This window comes from Amblyomma americanum, chromosome 4 (assembly GCF_052857255.1).
Source record: "Amblyomma americanum isolate KBUSLIRL-KWMA chromosome 4, ASM5285725v1, whole genome shotgun sequence".
NCBI classification, from domain to species: Eukaryota; Metazoa; Arthropoda; class Arachnida; order Ixodida; family Ixodidae; genus Amblyomma; species Amblyomma americanum.
The window spans coordinates 195,839,170-195,855,351 of NC_135500.1; the positions used below are offsets into that span (position 1 = coordinate 195,839,170).

Sequence of the window (16,182 nt, forward strand, 5' to 3'; positions counted from 1 at the left end):
TCATGCACTTACTTAAAGCTATTAAAAAGTTGCCTGAATCCTCTCGGCTGCCTCAAATATATTGAAAGCTTGTTAGTAGTAATTGGTTGTAGAAGTTTTGGAGGTTTGAAGACAGGCAGAAATGTTAATCACGCGAAGTGTAATCTTTGTGGCTTCATAACACGTGAGTGAAATAATGCGCGTGGTTATTTTTAAACAGGCTATTTCAGGTTTTAAATAGGTTTTTAAACAGGTTTTAAACAGGTTTTAAGCTGCTCTTAAACAGGTTTAAACAGATTTTAAACAGGTTATATTTAACAGGTTCTTTTTCTTTTACTTGCGTTTTTTTCAGTGGGGTTCACGTTGGTACTACTTCTACTGGTTTTTTCCGGACTGTGCGTCATTTTCTCGGTGGTCCTTCTTCTGGGACTCTTCTTGGTGAGTTGATCGACACGCGCTTGTGCCGTAAAGAACAGTGCTGTGAGATGCAATGGAAGAAAAAACATGGCAATAATTTCTTATATAAATGCACAAGTAGCCTTTTCTTTGTGATGTGTGAATGAAGGCATGAAAAGACAAATGAAATACATTGTTGAAATGCACAAAACTTGACTGTTGGTTGCGATGGCAAAAAAAAAAAACACTTTCGGGCGAGGTTATAACGAAAGGTACAGCACTACGTTCCAGCAAGACTGGCGCCAGTCCTGTCTTAGTATGTGTTTGCCTCTGTCTTTTAGTTCCAGTACCCTCTTGCGCGAATTATAACAGCTCTATGCTGTTGATTTATTTGCTGCACATCTCAAGCGTTCTTAGTGAGGACTATTACATCAGGGACTAGCATGAATGTTTGTAGGCTGACGCTACCTGGGACCACTAAATGCCCCTTAAGCACAGATGAAAGTGTATAATAACCCGGTATGAATTGGTGCTACGCGCTGACAAGACATGAACTTTATGCACATTCGATGGTATATCCTAAAGCAACTTACTATCGCTTGTTGTAAGGTGCACTAACTTTACTTATTCACGGTGCAGGACAACCGGCTGCTGCTCATTCCATGGCTGACCGTCGTGTCAATGACGACGCTGTTGGACGTTTGTCTCTCGTTGTACTTTGTCACCGATATGGTAAGCCACTCTGACGACCCGCTTATTAGAAATTTACTTCCGCGATAGATTGTTATTCTCTCAGGAGGCGAGCCGTGGTGGGCGATTGCATTGTTTCTGTGGTTTCACGATTGTGGGTGTTCCCAGAACTTATCGCTGGTCCAGAACTGATACTGCTAACAGAAGAGCTTACGACCCAGCCAGGATTGTGCAATTTATTTCTTTTCATTCATTTTATTGCGAGGAAGTTGTAGTTTTCCAGAACGATAACACACACACACACACACACACACACACACACACACACACACACACACACACACACACACACACACACACACACACACACACACACACACACACACACACACACACACACACACACACACACACACACACACACACACACACACACACACACACACACACACACACACACACACACACACACACACACACACACACACACACACACACACACACACACACACACACACACACACACACACACACACACACACACACACACACACACGCACACACACACACACACACACACACACACACACACACGCACGCACATGCACACGCACACGCACACACACACACACACACACACACACACACACACACACACACACACACACACACACACACACACACACACACACACACACACACACACACACACACACACACACACACACACACACACACACACACACACACACACACACACACACACACACACACACACACACACACACGCGCGCGCGCGCGTGCGTGCGCGCATACAGACAGACAGACACAGGCACCGTCATGGATGCCTGTAATAGGGTATCCGCTTCCCAAAGGGCTCAAACACTGGGTCAACATTTAAACTGTTGGGAGATGTGGCCCACATAGAAATGATTTCTTAAGTTAACCGAGAACCTGCGTGGACCAAAATAATCTGAGCGTGCTTTTCTGAAAACTTGGCTCTTACTAAAATGCCTGATTCCTTTAGTCGCTTTGCGGTTGTTTATTGTATTTCGCACGGCATCGAGACTTTGTAGAAAAGTGCACAATTTTAAACTTTTTTTATGTGAAAGAAAAGGGCTCGAAATCAATGAAAGAAAAAGGCTTGAAATCAATCGCTTTATTAGCCTTCATTTATTAGCCTTCATACATCTAGTGTTTCTTACTGCTAATCAGCCGAGCCAATAATTGTGTTTCGTCGAGCGTAAAACACCTCTGAGGTCGCATCATTTTCCCAATATCTTTCGCGTTCTTCACAGTCTTCAGGCTTTTAATACACCATGACTGTTTTTCTAAGGCCTAGAGTATTTTTTTTTGCATTTAGCGCTTACACTTCCGTTTAATATTCTCATGAGGGAGTGCTGATAAATGAAAAAAGTCAGCGCGGCATTTTTTTTCCATCAAATATAAGAGCGCCTTCCAGGAATTTTATTCGCATGTTCAGTTCTTAAGCAGAATAAACTATCAGGTCCTTCATAGCTTTGAACCTAGATGAACCAGTACGGGTGGGTGGCCTTGATAAAAAAGGAAGTGTTATACTCATTTCAGCATTTTATGGCTGAATACTTACTCCCGCCGTGTGTTATTTTTTATTTGCTTTTCAGAGGGTTAACCCGTTCGTCATTGCCATGTACATTGTTGACTACACACTGTGCTCCATCAACGTAAGCTTTCACATCTCTTCTTTCTTTCCTTACGTCAACATGTCGTCGCCAAAGGGATGTAATCGACACAATCTTAGTCTGATCTTTTCCGGCCGAACTTCTTCGTAAAGCTCTGATAAGCTCTGATCTAAAGTTCGATAAGTTCTGATCTCTATGAAGCCTCCTCGTCACTCCAAGCACAGCACACGAATACATAGGATACTTACAGCTTGTGCCACGTCACGGTCATAATGCCAGCGTCAGAAAAAAAGTATAAAAGGACGCAAGAAAGACAAAAATGAAATGCATATGTTACAGGTTTAGTTTGAGCCTAGGATACGCTGCTAATGCGCCATGTTTGGGATCCTGATCTTCCTCGTTTAAATGCTGACCTTCGTTTATCAGAAACTTTGTTTTGTTTACTGAGTTTTTAAAAGCGTAGCTCGGGGTGTTTTTTTTTTGTGTTTATTGAGATAAATTTCAGAAGTTAAGAAAACACACAGAATATAACTAGTTTGGAGGTTCATAATGTACAGCAATTCTCGTTACTGCTATCCTGGAAAGCATAATCTATTCACAAGAAGAGCCGTGTCATAGGTGAACACGTCTCACAATAGTTTTGGTGCATACGTCTTCATTTAGAACTAATTAATACACTTATGGGAACAAATTAGCGTTAAGGAAACGCGCCTTGTATTCATAAACGGTCCAGTTTAAGATGTCTGTGTGAAGAAAAAGTTGGCAGAAAAACAAAATTCTCAATAGGATTGGAGCATTCAAATAACGGTGAAGTATCAGAGTAAGTTACGTTAATAAGTTTTTTATATTTTGCAGAGGGTCGGGCCTTGTTTTATTTGCTTCAAAATTTTGCAGTTGTATATCGAACTTCCCAACACAACTATGCTTACTGTACAGCGGACACAATAAGAGACGCTAGGCAGTCCCATACGCAGCTCTGGGAATGTTGATTCGCTGTAATGGAAATGTGCTAATAGAGCTGTGTTTCATCAGTTCGTAAAAAAAACCAATCCAGCGTGCTGTTTACTGGTGCGGCAGGAACGCAGCAATAAAAGCCGGGCAACGAGCTCTTTCCAGTAAACATCCACATTACCGCCGCTGCGACCTTCGGTGGAATTAAGACTGCAGTACTTTCGTTCCGTTAAAGGTTCAGTTATCAGTGAGTGCTCGCGCTTGTCAGACTCCTTCTCCGTCCGGCTCTTCTTAGTTTTTGCTGTATAAAGATGGAATGATTGCAAAGCCTTGCTGAACAATCCTGCTGCTCGTTGGCAAGCAAAGCAGACTATTTTGTCGAGCTAATACCACAAAACTTTTCAAATTACCTAGAGGTAAAAGTGGCGCCTGCTATGCGAGCTTCGTAAGGAGCGGTTCATCCACTAAAGGCATGCCGGGAAGATGAGGTTTCGTATTTTGGCTTGGCTGGTGGTAGGCCGATAGCGTGGATTATACGGCGGAATAACGGGTGAGCGGCACTAAGGTCTAGTCGCTAGATCGAGCCACCGCAGCCATAATGCTCTCCACCCTGTGCAGATTATTCTTCTTGTAATACGTTTTTTGCTTACATAACAAATTTAGCATGTGTGGATGTTCAGTATCAGGAAGGGATATAAATTAGCAGAGTGTTCCTTTGAGGCCTGCCTCCGGAAAAGTTTTGTTACGACTGATTCCAATGAGCAATATGCTTTCTCACGTAGATTGGGAATTCTAGAACGTTAAAGTGCTTATTACGCTGCTTCAGGCTGGATGTCTATGTAGACAAGAATGCATTTTTTCTCGGCTACATAGCTTTCCAAACTTTCACTCTCGAGAGCACTTTGCTACTAGTGAGCCACCAGTGCGAGAACACGCTCTTGGGGTGCGAGTATTCCACGCATAACATTTCTGGAAATAGTAAGCATTTGTTATTGGTTGCTTTACCTCGTGCCTGTGTGGCAACTTTCTGACAAGCACTCTGTTCAAGGTTACAAGCAAGTGCTTTGTTTATTCGACACCACCCATCTCAAATATACATTTTATTTTATTTTGTGTAATTCTCGAGAGCATGGCTAAAATATTTTTGACTCACAATGGCTAGATGAATGGATGTTAGGAGCATCCTTTTTAAAACAGGGTAGCGGCTGGTGCCACAGTTCTCGGTATTTGTTTTTCTTTAGAGTTGTGTAACCAATATGTCGAACTTGACGGTATTTTCTGTGAATTCGTCATGTACTTTAAACTTGAATTCTATTGACTTCACGTTTGACCAATTTTTAATCCCGAACTAATACCCTTATGTGAAGGCCCTGCTTTTGAGACACTAAATTCCATTCGCTTTTGCAAACGTTTACCGCTATCTCGAGAACGTTTTGTATGTATGTATGAAAAAAACTAGAGTGACTTAAGCTCCGCGTTAAGAATATGAAGGGTTAGTGTTAAGAGGTTAACGCCAATACATGCTCTCTTGAGAATATCCCACGTTATATTCATAGGTCCCTGGGAGTCCTCTTACCACTCCTGGCGCAGTGGTGCAGCTGTTAAGCGATGCGCACTGCCCTGCGATGGCAGGTGCTGCCACCGGTGGCGCGTCTCAGATCAAGGTTGTTGTTTCCGAGCAACCGCTCGCGACTAGTCATTAATTTAACTGCCACTTGCCACGGTGGTCAGTTTTGGTCAAAATCTGGTGGGCAGGTCGTGATGACGCCACAAGGTCACGTGATCTAGATGCTCCCCACTCCCCTAGATCGCCGGAGTTGCCGTTTGCTCCGGCAGCGAGGCTTCAAACGGTTGTTGAAAAATTTGGGAGGGGGATGTGTGTTAGAAGCGCTCTTTCAGCCGCGCCACCTAGCGCAGCGTTCTTTCGCTGTCTTCCGGACGTTGGCTTCTCCACATAAAGAGTACAATTGAGAAGAAGCAAGCTTTACAGTCAAACCTGTATGTCGTTTTGTGGAGCTCTCGCACTTGTACAAGAGGACGTCGATGCCTGTCGTCAGAATTTACGACTAACTTGTTCGCGCTGTCTAATGAAAGACGTCGCTGAAAGGTACAGAGGCGGTGAACAGCAAGTATTTCGTTTCCCAGCGTCGCTTCTATTCATGTTTCCTCAGGCCTGTGTGGAGGTCCAAACAGGCAGTGCATTTTTGGCACCACCGCATTTCCTTTATTCACCATTATATTTTACGATCTTTTGTGCTTTTCTCATCGTATTTATAAGGCGCCAAACGTTTGCTGTGAGTAAATCAAAAAGCCATTACAATAAATTTTATGCATGCTATTTTGCTGGCGTGGTCAATAAGAATGGTCTCTGCGCTGAATTTTCTGGTTTTGTTCTGTAACCGCATTGGTTGGGACTCACAAGCTTTACACTCTGATTCTGCTGCTGCTGATGCTACAAAAAAAAAGAACTACTGGGCAAAAAAGCACTTTCCTGGTAGTTTTATTTTTTTTACTTTCTACAACGCAGTTTGTGACAAGAGAAAAAAAGTACACTCAGAGACAGAGTGCGGATTGAGATATCTGACTCGTTTCACGTCAGAGATTAATAAAACTGCCCTGTCTCGATTGTAGTTTGGAGGGCAATAAAATGACTGACCTCTTGGAACGGCGTTCTAGAGTTACATTCGCCAGGTTTAAAATTGTAAACTTTGAAGCGGTTTCTGGCATTTGGGCGCGCATTGTGCTTTCAGGATTTTATCTGCCAAACAAGGATGAGCCTAAAATTACAAGAGGAAAACAGCTTTGAGACACCACTACAGACGTAGTGGTAGCGGCAGGAAATTGCAAAGAAAGTTATCAAAGGGCTATGAAATTGCAGCGTTTTAAGTGGATTTCTGATGGTGACATTGAATCGGATAGCCAGGACGGGTTTCCAATTCAAGGTTAGGTTGTGCTAACGGCCGCACTAACGCACATGTGGTATGTGACATCTGCTGTCTGAGGCTTGTTGACAAATACCCTAACGTATACCGAGACAAAGCACCTAGCAATGACACCCGACCGAACTCTCAAAGGTTTTCATCAGCTTGCTGAAAACAGATGATGGTTTAACTCAAGAGGCAGTTATGCTTCTCTTCAATTTAATCTTTTTTTTTGCGCACACGCTATGCAGAGGTCTGTTTTTTTTTGTAGCGGGCACTTTGGCACTTATTGTTTGAACGAAACCTCATCTCGTAGCCACAACTATCTTTCGAGCAAGACTTGCTGGCTCCAATTTTAGGTTACACGCACAAAAAAAAAATACTATCTCAGCCCTGGCAAGTGTGCTGACACGACCTCCGCGGTTTCAGTACTCTAAATGTAGCGACGTAGAACGAGGTGTTGAAACGGGATACTGCGTGAGGTCGTTTGCATAAAACACTCTCCTTCGCGTTTGTTAAAAGTGCGATTACTCAATTTTGTTCGTTTTATTTCTCCTCCGTCACAGATATACGCCATACTCTGCGTTCTTTCTCAGTACCAGGAATACGCTGTTGGCAGGCGGGCCATGGGTCAAAAGAACCGCGCTGCGGTAAGTGGGCAAGTGCGAAGTTTCGTAACGAGAATTTATGCTTCCGCACCCTGCTGAGGAGAGCTGTAGGGTTGCACGCAATTTAAGATAAATTTAAGACGTGGTCAAATATCGTCTACTTACGACTGTCCGACCTGAGCAGCCGCCGTGCCTCACGCGATGCGTGCTGGGCACGTAATTTTTTTTTTAGGTTGTGTACGCGGTACTAAATGTCCCGTTTGAACTTTAGGAGGAGCGCAGTGATGCTCTTGCAGCTCCCCATGGTGATCGCTTCACAGAAAAACAGCAGTAAAATGATGCCTCAATATTAATGAAGCAATCATTTGATGTTTTCATTCAAATGATTTATACTTAAATCCTGGCATGTTGCCCCTCTTGTGTGCCTAGATGGTTTTTGCTGTATTTACTGGAAAGTACCAAACTAAAGCAAATAAGTACTCAGTTTGTTCGAAATGTTCTTAAAAACAAGGGGCAGGGGCTGGAGGGGCTGGTGTTGAACGAAGAAGAGGGGTAGGTGCTTTTAATCAAAGCGTGATTAGATTTAAGTCCTTCATTTTTCGTAGAATAAGGGCAAATATGCTGTTAAAAGCACCAGTACTCGTAAAGGTAGAGGTACGTCATCTTGCGATTGCGGAATTCTCGTTAATGCGCTGAGCGCACTTCCCCTTTTCCATGAGCTCGTTGTAGGCATGAAAGCGTTATACCGGGACGGACGCACTGTTGTCTCTGCAGCTCCCTGTACTCTCGGGCTACAGCAGCCGCGGCGAGCGCTCCAAGCTGAGCAGCGTGGCCACGTGGCCGAGCCGCATGCAGTCGCAGTCCAAGCAGTCTGGCCAGTCTGCGAACTACGCGGCTCCCCCACCAGCAGCAGCTCCTGGAGGTGAGTTGAAACAGGGAAGAAAAACACGCGGGAGCATTAAAAAAGATCCCAGTTTTTTGTTCTGAGTTGTATCCGACTCTAGTTACATATAAGGTAACTGTCAACAACTGAGCTGATTACTCAGCATCTTTGTTTGCAGTCCTTAAAGCTTATTAGGAAGAATTTGCTTATACTATCGCTTGTGTTGGGTGCAGTGAGACCTTAGGTGTAGATGTGCCGCTGATACATGTCAACAACATTGAATTCCATCAAAATAAATTGGATCAGTCAAGCACTATTTTCAAAGGTCATACTTTCGATAATGGGGCGACTGTGTATGTGTTCGCAGACAAGGTTGTCGGCATGACAAGCAGGCTGTCTCCGCAAGTGATTCCGGTCATTCCGGAAGTGACGAGCGCCTTCGCCTGTGGCCCCGAGGAGCTCTCGAGCGGCATGCACATCTCGACGGCCGAAACGTCCCTGCAGCCGTCTGGGGATGAGACCGATATGCAAGGAAGCTCCTGCATTCTGGTAAAATAACCAGTGCCATGTTGTGATGATTAGCGAGGAATCTGTGATGGCTCAGGGTATACTCGAAATTACAGAGCGTATCCTTACCGGAAAATAATAAATAGTCCCTTTCAGAATACGCAAGAGAAAATAAAGAAGCGCAAGAGAAAATAAACAAAGAATCAACGAGGAAGCATAATAAAGCGGAGCTTCTTCTTTTCTTGATTAGAAACGATCCATAAAAGTAGCTTCGTGTTCATTTGCACTGAAGTATCTACTATTGTAGGTTTTATCGAAGCAGCTTAATTTCATGCAAATCGGTTTCTGGGGACAAGAGAGTGCAACGCTGTTACAAAATAGGCAGAAACGCCTCCTCTAAATAGGCGTTCACGTGAACGCGACTAGTGGATTGATAGATGGATGGATGATAGGAGTGCCCTCTTTGAAACGAGGTGGTGGCAGTTGCCACCGTGCTCGGCTTTCTTTGCGTGATGCCGTGGGCGACATTTACATGCAGCAAGAAACATGCTTAAGACTTGAGAGGGATAAACATATTTGCCTTTTGCGACCCTCGCTTTAATTAAACGCTTGGCATATGTGCGACGTATAATGCAATAAATGCAGGCAAACTATCTGAACACGGTACATGGGCTTGTTGGACGGCATTCCTCGTGACCGTACGAAACCGCCAAAAGACAAACACTCTGCTGTGTTCTGTCGTTTGAGTTGGCCTATTGGGGCCCATTGTTCTGTTTTTCTCTCAGTCATGCTCACTGTCTGAATAAATCTCAACCCTGATGTCTTGTGTTCGCAAGGATTCAAGCAAGGCAGAGGAGGACCCAGTGGAGAACAACCGGCTGTTCCTCTCGGACTCAAGAGGTGCGCGCGGTGCCAAGTTGAGCCAGAAGCCGAGCCACGGCAGCGCCACCCTCGTCAGCCCCGTTCCCGAGACGCGCCCACTCCTGGAAGTGGCCAGCTCGGCCAACACCGAAGTCAGTGACGACAGCCAAGACAAGTGAGCATCGATGGACCCTGTTTATGTTCCCTCCCGCCACAATTTCCTCGAGATGCAACGACTGTTTTTCGCGCTGTGTTGTTTGCTTCTCACTTCTCGTGGGAAGCCAATGCCATGTGATGGAAAGGACGAGCGTTAAGCGCTGGAGCCGTAGTAGTGACAAGAGCATATGAGCAGAAAAAAAGAAAAAGAGAAAAAAATAGAAACACAAATAAAACGGCATAGGTTTTCAGAGATGACATTTGGAAGGGTACTATACACCAGAGGATTGAGCAAGCGAAGAGAAAAAAGTGATAGAGGGGAAAAAAAAGAAAACGAAGTGGACTTACGCGACTGAGAAAACGTAGCTGGATGGTAGAGCGCTGGAGAGGCAGGAAAGCTTGAGGTATCGGAGGAAACCTTTAGGAAGAGCAGCGACGTCTGCTTCTGCAGGGATACAATCGAAGTGCTGTTTCAGCCATGTTTCGGCTTCAGTTTGCAAATGCATCCGCTACGCGTAGACATGGAGGACAACATGAACGGGCTTAGAATGACGTCCTCACTCGCCTTACGAGAGAAGGGAATAAATACGATGCTCTGGTACCTCGTGTTCTCGGGGCTTTTCATGTGATAGTAACAGTGTGGCGATTTTTTGTGAACGCGTGCAGTTCCACTGCCATTTTTTTCCGTTGTCACTCTTTACCATTGTTTTCTTATTCTTCGCCGACCTGGCTTCTGCTTGTTGATGCAAGCTGACTGACGCGCAGTGTCGTCAACTTACCTATGTTTACAACCTTTCAAAAACCCACGAAACGCTTTTGTTGGCCCCGTTTCTGCGTCTCTTTCAATGACTTTTATCCTCGGTAGATTTTTTTTGCGCCAAGATAGTTTTCATCTTCGAAATAACGTTTGACGCTGAAATTCCGCCGGATTTCTTGTACTTAAGGAGGGGGGCGCGGCACAGTTATAAATCTACTCCGCACAGTGTTTGAGGTCTTAAAATACAGCCATTCATTCATTCATTCATTCATTCATTCATTCATTCATTCATTCATTCATTCATTCATTCATTCAATCAATCAATCAATCAATCAATCAATCAATCAATCAATCAATCAATCAATAAATAAATAAATAAATAAATAAATAAATCAATCAATAAATCAATAAATCAAAATGTTATTTCGTGGTGCTAACCTTGATGGTGTGTCAACCTTTTTTTGTGTGTGTGCAGTCAGCTTCAAGTGTAGAGGAAGGGTATTCTCCACCATCGGGGCCAAGCAGAAGCTGCGAAGGGCTCAGCCCAGCGTTTCCTGTCTTGGATATACTGCCGTTCGTACCTCGTAGGAATTTCATATCGTCCCAGATGTTGGTTTTCATGACATCATACCTTGAGCAGAGACACCGCATCTAACTGGCCGCGACTGAAATCGTGCTACGCCACAAAGATCACCTCGCACCCAGAAGAACCTGCCTGGACATTACCATGGTATGCGAAACTTTTTTAGTTTGTTTTATTTTGCATTAAACAGAATACAGGAGATTCTGACAGAACCGTGGATTACGATTTCAAGGCTTCAGGTAAAATTATAGGAAAAGTGGCCTTAAAAGTAACTCTTCAGTACCACAGTTCTGTGCTAATGTTTCCTAGGGAGTTGCATCGAAATATATAAGTACTAAGACATGACTACTTTTCATTGCATCTGGTGTCGCTGCTTGAACAGCATCCTGAAAACTGAGGCCTACTCACTGCGCCCCATTATTTTGATGTCGCGAATGCTAGACACACAAATACTGATACCTTGTAGCAAGCATCTAAATGCTACAGTAAATGGCAAATGCGCTGTGGGCCTGAGTGAAGGGTCCTCAGGGTTCGCAATCAGCATTCAGATGTATTTTGTGAATTTTTACCTCGCTTTTTTAAATACCAGCTGTGTAAATGAGGAATGCAATTGTTGTATTCGCTGTTTAGGTAGCGCATTCACACAGTTGCCTTGGCAGCAAAATTTTCAGCTCGCGATGGCACACATGGCATCCTTAACAAGAAACGAATAGTACCACGTGGGCAGCCTGAACTTATTCCGAGTAGGCAGTTTTATGTGTGATTGCATGAAAGTGCATAATAATTATTTCCAATCGCCGTCTTTGCCACGGTCGATTGCTTGCACGTTTTTTTTTACTTCATCAAAAAATGTCTCAGGCTCTCCTATCAGGCGAGTAGACAGGTAACGTAACAAGGCACGAACTCTTTCAGATTGCAAGCAACAATATTTGGGCTCTAACAATATAGCTACGTAATAATGTGGCCCGTGCCTTTCAATACTGTCTCACTTGGTATCGCCGCGCTCTTTGGCTGACGACATCATGAACCGGTTCTTTTACCTTTATATTCCCTCATCCCTTTCCTCCATTGCAGGGTAGCAAACTGGTTTATTCTTTTGGTTAACACCCCTGTCTTTCCTCCTCCTCCTCGTCCTCTACTTTCCGCTACCTATTTTTGAGTACCAAGCAGAAAGGAAAAAAATCGAAGTAAGCAAGAGAAGGATTGAGGTTGAGGTTGTACTTCAACAATGTGACAGGTTTCGACAAACAGGAATGCATATTTGAGTAGACAGCTGAGTTACCGGACACACGGGGAGGTTTAAAGTTGTATAGAGTGGTGTGGATAACTGGTGAGAGGGAATTATTACATAAAGGGTTTCCGAACATAACAATCAATCTGTTCTAGCTTGCTTCAGCTCCTATCGAAGCACTTTGCTTTTGTTTTCTTCAGCGTGCCCAGCAACCAAAGCTTCTTGTTGAATAACCTTCTCCATGTTATCTTTTTTCTTCCTTCTTTCATTGTTTTCTGTTCCAGCCATATATTTTTACCCCTGGAGGATTGATCACAACTCTGGATAGCGCACTGACTCTCGTCTCAAGGACTGGAAGAGCGTGAAAAAATATATCTTTTGTTTCGTTTCTTTTCCTGAATATCTGTGTTTGGCTCTCAAAACTCTGCGACTTCGAATGAAGAAGAGCCAGGAAGAAAAAAGAAAAAGAGCCAAATTCGTCGTTTCTTCTCTGTGGTGTGGCTTTCTGCGGCACTCATCTTTGATCGAGGCCATCATATGTGGAGCAATAAAGCAGTTCTACAACGATAGTTATACGGGTATTGTTCTGCGAGATCGCGTCCTTGTCGGTACTGTCGTACATGGGCGCCACACCTTTACATCCCCCACATCCTTACACCCCTATAACATACAACCTGCGCAGCCTTTAACTAAATCGCAAGACCAACCTTGGTCGCAACACTCCCTCATGGGTCATAACACATCGACAACCAACCCTACCCTACACCCCTAATTCCACACCGGTTGATTGCACCCGGAGAGTACGCCATAACTCTTACCGGTGCACCATACCTGCCGTACATGTACGTTTCATGAATAGATTGTGACCGTGCTTGGCAGATGGTCGAAAGCGTGACGTACAGATGACACATGCCTACTCTACGCTCTAACCCCGAATGAGCTCCCCTTGGAGCCTGCAGTTACCCGAACACTTAGCAAAAAGAATTTTTCAGCAGACTACCCGCGGAGCTAAGGAGAGTTAGAAGGATAAAAGCAACAGACATCCTTCGCGAGGTCCCCAGCCGGAGTTAGCAATGTGGTGAAATTTTTACAAACAAACCAAAGCGAAGACGCACCACAAAGTGCGCGAGATAGTTGTTGCTACCACCATGATCAGCCAACCCAGTTCTCGCATGTTTAAGAGTCACTAAACATGGAGACTGGCATCAGCACTCCCCCCCCTGCCCCCAAATTGTCGCTAAAATTCGCATAGTCACAAGAAGGAAACGACCAGTGAAATTTTTCGTTGTCTACAGATTGAAGCAAATTTTATGGGAATCTCAATTTCCAACTAATTACGCATTTCGAACGCAAGACAATGGAATGCTGTGCGGTCTTAAATGAAGCAGTTTTTAATACCACATAGTTTTCCCCTTTGTGCGTTTGAAGTTCGCAACGCACAACCGTGTAGTTTGCGAAATGTAAACATTTATTCGTTTCCTCATTAGAGACTTCTTTCCCGTCTAAAGCCGCTGATTCTGCACCTGACGGATGCTGCTGTTCTGGCGTCCACCACGGCACGCGGTTGTGCGCTCAAATTACGCTGATGAGATTGGCGACCTGGAAAACACGATGCGAAACCTGTAAGTGCTGCGGGTTTTCTGGAAAAAAAAATAGGCACCCGTAGATGAGCGCCGATGTTTGCAACGTTTACTCGCCCATATAAGCCTCTGACCGTGTTTTCTGGCGAACGCCAAGTGAACTTTTTATACACGTATACTCATACCCAGCAATTCTGGACAAAAACATTTTTCGACGAGGCAGATTTTATGAATGCAATTTTATCATATATTGTAAGATTTCACTATAACAATCAATATATTCGCAGAACTTCTTTCGGCAGGATTAATTTTTTTGTTATTAAAGTTCTTGCTATCGTCAAAAACGTTTCCCATAGTTTTTTTTTATGGTAGTCTTTCTGCTCGATGCGAGCGATAAAAAAACTAAAAACAAATTGCTACGCATCGAAAGAATGGACTATTACTTTCAATATTCACATAACAGTACCTCACAATATTCAAATATTCAAAATTTTTGTCCAAGAATGCTGGACATGTCACGATAAAAAGAACAAAACAAGCCGTCTTATAAAAAGAAGAGGACGTTATAAGCTTGAAACTTATGTACTTTACATCCTCACACGAAGCTTTCGAAATGTGCACAATATTTTTCAAGAAGTGGCCAGTATTTTTAATCTCCTTACGCCTTGTGTCTTTTTCTTTTACTCAAAGGTGCTAAGAAAAATTGAAGTCTGCAGCGCATTAGGAAAAAAAATGGCGCTCAAGAGAAATACAGAAAGAAAGGTCTGTCTGATTGTGCCATTAGCGTGGGCTGCGATTTGTCGGGGTGTCTAGCTTTGGAATCAATACTCGCTTCGCTAAGACCCCAGCACGCGTTATAATTGATATTCTCCCATGGTAAGGAAAGTGGTAGACAGGGAGCGGTGAAGGAGAGTAGGAGGCGTGGGTAGACGGGAGAGGTTCCGAGATAAACGGGTCCTCCTGCGGCCTCTCTCTGCAACGCGCCTATGCCAGTCAACGCTTCTTCTCCGTTGCATTGTTTGAAGTGCATTTCCTCGAGCCTCGGGGGGCAGAGCATTTTGTACGAGCCTCGAGAGGGCGTGAGAGAAAAAAAAATCAAACGAAACGGAGGCACTCAGCGATCCGAGCGTTTCTATTTCCCCAGCCGACGAAATCGATTTGCAGGCCTCCCATGGTAGAATGCAATCCCAACGCCCTTGGCTTGCACTTTCCTTGGGGAAGCAACAAAATAGCGTTTTGTTCAGCACTTACGGATATTTCTTTTCGTGATGTTGTGTACGTGGGTGTGTTTGCTGCTGGTTTTGTTTTTATCACTTACTTAAACCAGAATAAGAACCCAAAAGACGGGTCGCAAAAAGAAAGAATTCAGAAACTAAGCAAACCACAGTGGTACGTAAACTTGGTTTCCCCGAGTCGGCGACGTTACTCGGGCATCTCTCGCCGGTTGCGAAAAGATTTCAGTCGCCTGAAAAAAAGCTTTTAAAGAACCCTTTAAATTCACTTTAGTTTCTGAATATAGGTCATTTTTTTATGTAACAACAATGTAATGCTAAAATTCAACCAAATGCATGCACAACCGCTAGTGTGAACGCGATAAGGAACAAGTGTAGTGGTCGTCTGTGTTGTTTACCCAGTATTTACTTCTCACTGGGAAAGTATTCCTTAAGAAAACATTGTTGCCACCGAGGATATTTAAGTCAAGCGGAAACTCTTCTTCATGCACGGCGTGTGCTATGCAAGGCTGTACGCTGTTGGGATTCAGGTAGCGTGACTGGGCCGGAGAAGAGATGAGGACGATTGGAGGAAGAAAACTTGGAAAACTTTATACAAGGACTATTTACATAATGTACTAGTAAGGGCAACTGAGACTGCCTCTCAGTAAAGGGAGCTTCTTAGCAGTCGGCAGTCTCTCCCAGCAAACGGTATCTCTCAAGAAGCGGGCTCTCTCTGGTACCAAACCAGCAGCTCGTTAAATACTCTTCGTATTCCCCAGATCCCTAGCTGGGGAATACAGTTCGAAGAATGATGTCCAATCAAACGATGGCACTGATGGTACCTCCCACGGCAGGGCGGTCCTGATGTTCTCTCGCAGCTCGGTTGAGGAAAAGGGAACAGGACCCGGTCACGTTGTCGTCCACACGGCCTCCAGGTGGGCGCGCACGTGTGTCCGGACCGCGCCCATGTGGACCCGGATGGCGCCTGCGTCACACAGGAATGCAGGCTGTCTCCCAGCAGGGGTTGAAAGGTCTTGTACTGATGACCGGAACGCGGAACCTCTGTCGAAGGCGCGGCACTCGGGCCATTGTTCAATCCCAGCGTGACGGAAGAGGGCAACACTGATCTTGTACTTCGTCGTCTGATGACCGGAACGAACACGTGGAGACGCTATTATCGTCACTGCACCCGATGTTCCTGCAG

At 44.4% G+C, this 16,182-nt stretch overlaps 1 protein-coding gene across 1 annotated transcript in view; it reads left to right on the top strand.

Annotated features, from left to right (window-relative positions):
* Window positions 1–12,725, top strand: part of LOC144127492 (uncharacterized) — a 32,377-nt gene extending 19,652 nt beyond the window's left edge. Inside the window, exons 3-11 of the mRNA XM_077660484.1 lie at window positions 332–417; window positions 1,015–1,107; window positions 2,709–2,768; window positions 7,165–7,248; window positions 7,981–8,128; window positions 8,457–8,638; window positions 9,433–9,632; window positions 10,846–11,100; window positions 12,469–12,725. Coding sequence (XP_077516610.1) covers window positions 332–417; window positions 1,015–1,107; window positions 2,709–2,768; window positions 7,165–7,248; window positions 7,981–8,128; window positions 8,457–8,638; window positions 9,433–9,632; window positions 10,846–10,861 — 869 coding nt within the window. The 3' untranslated portion in view covers window positions 10,862–11,100; window positions 12,469–12,725. The remainder of the gene's footprint in view (window positions 1–331; window positions 418–1,014; window positions 1,108–2,708; window positions 2,769–7,164; window positions 7,249–7,980; window positions 8,129–8,456; window positions 8,639–9,432; window positions 9,633–10,845; window positions 11,101–12,468) is intronic.
* Window positions 12,726–16,182: the final 3,457 nt, after the last annotated feature.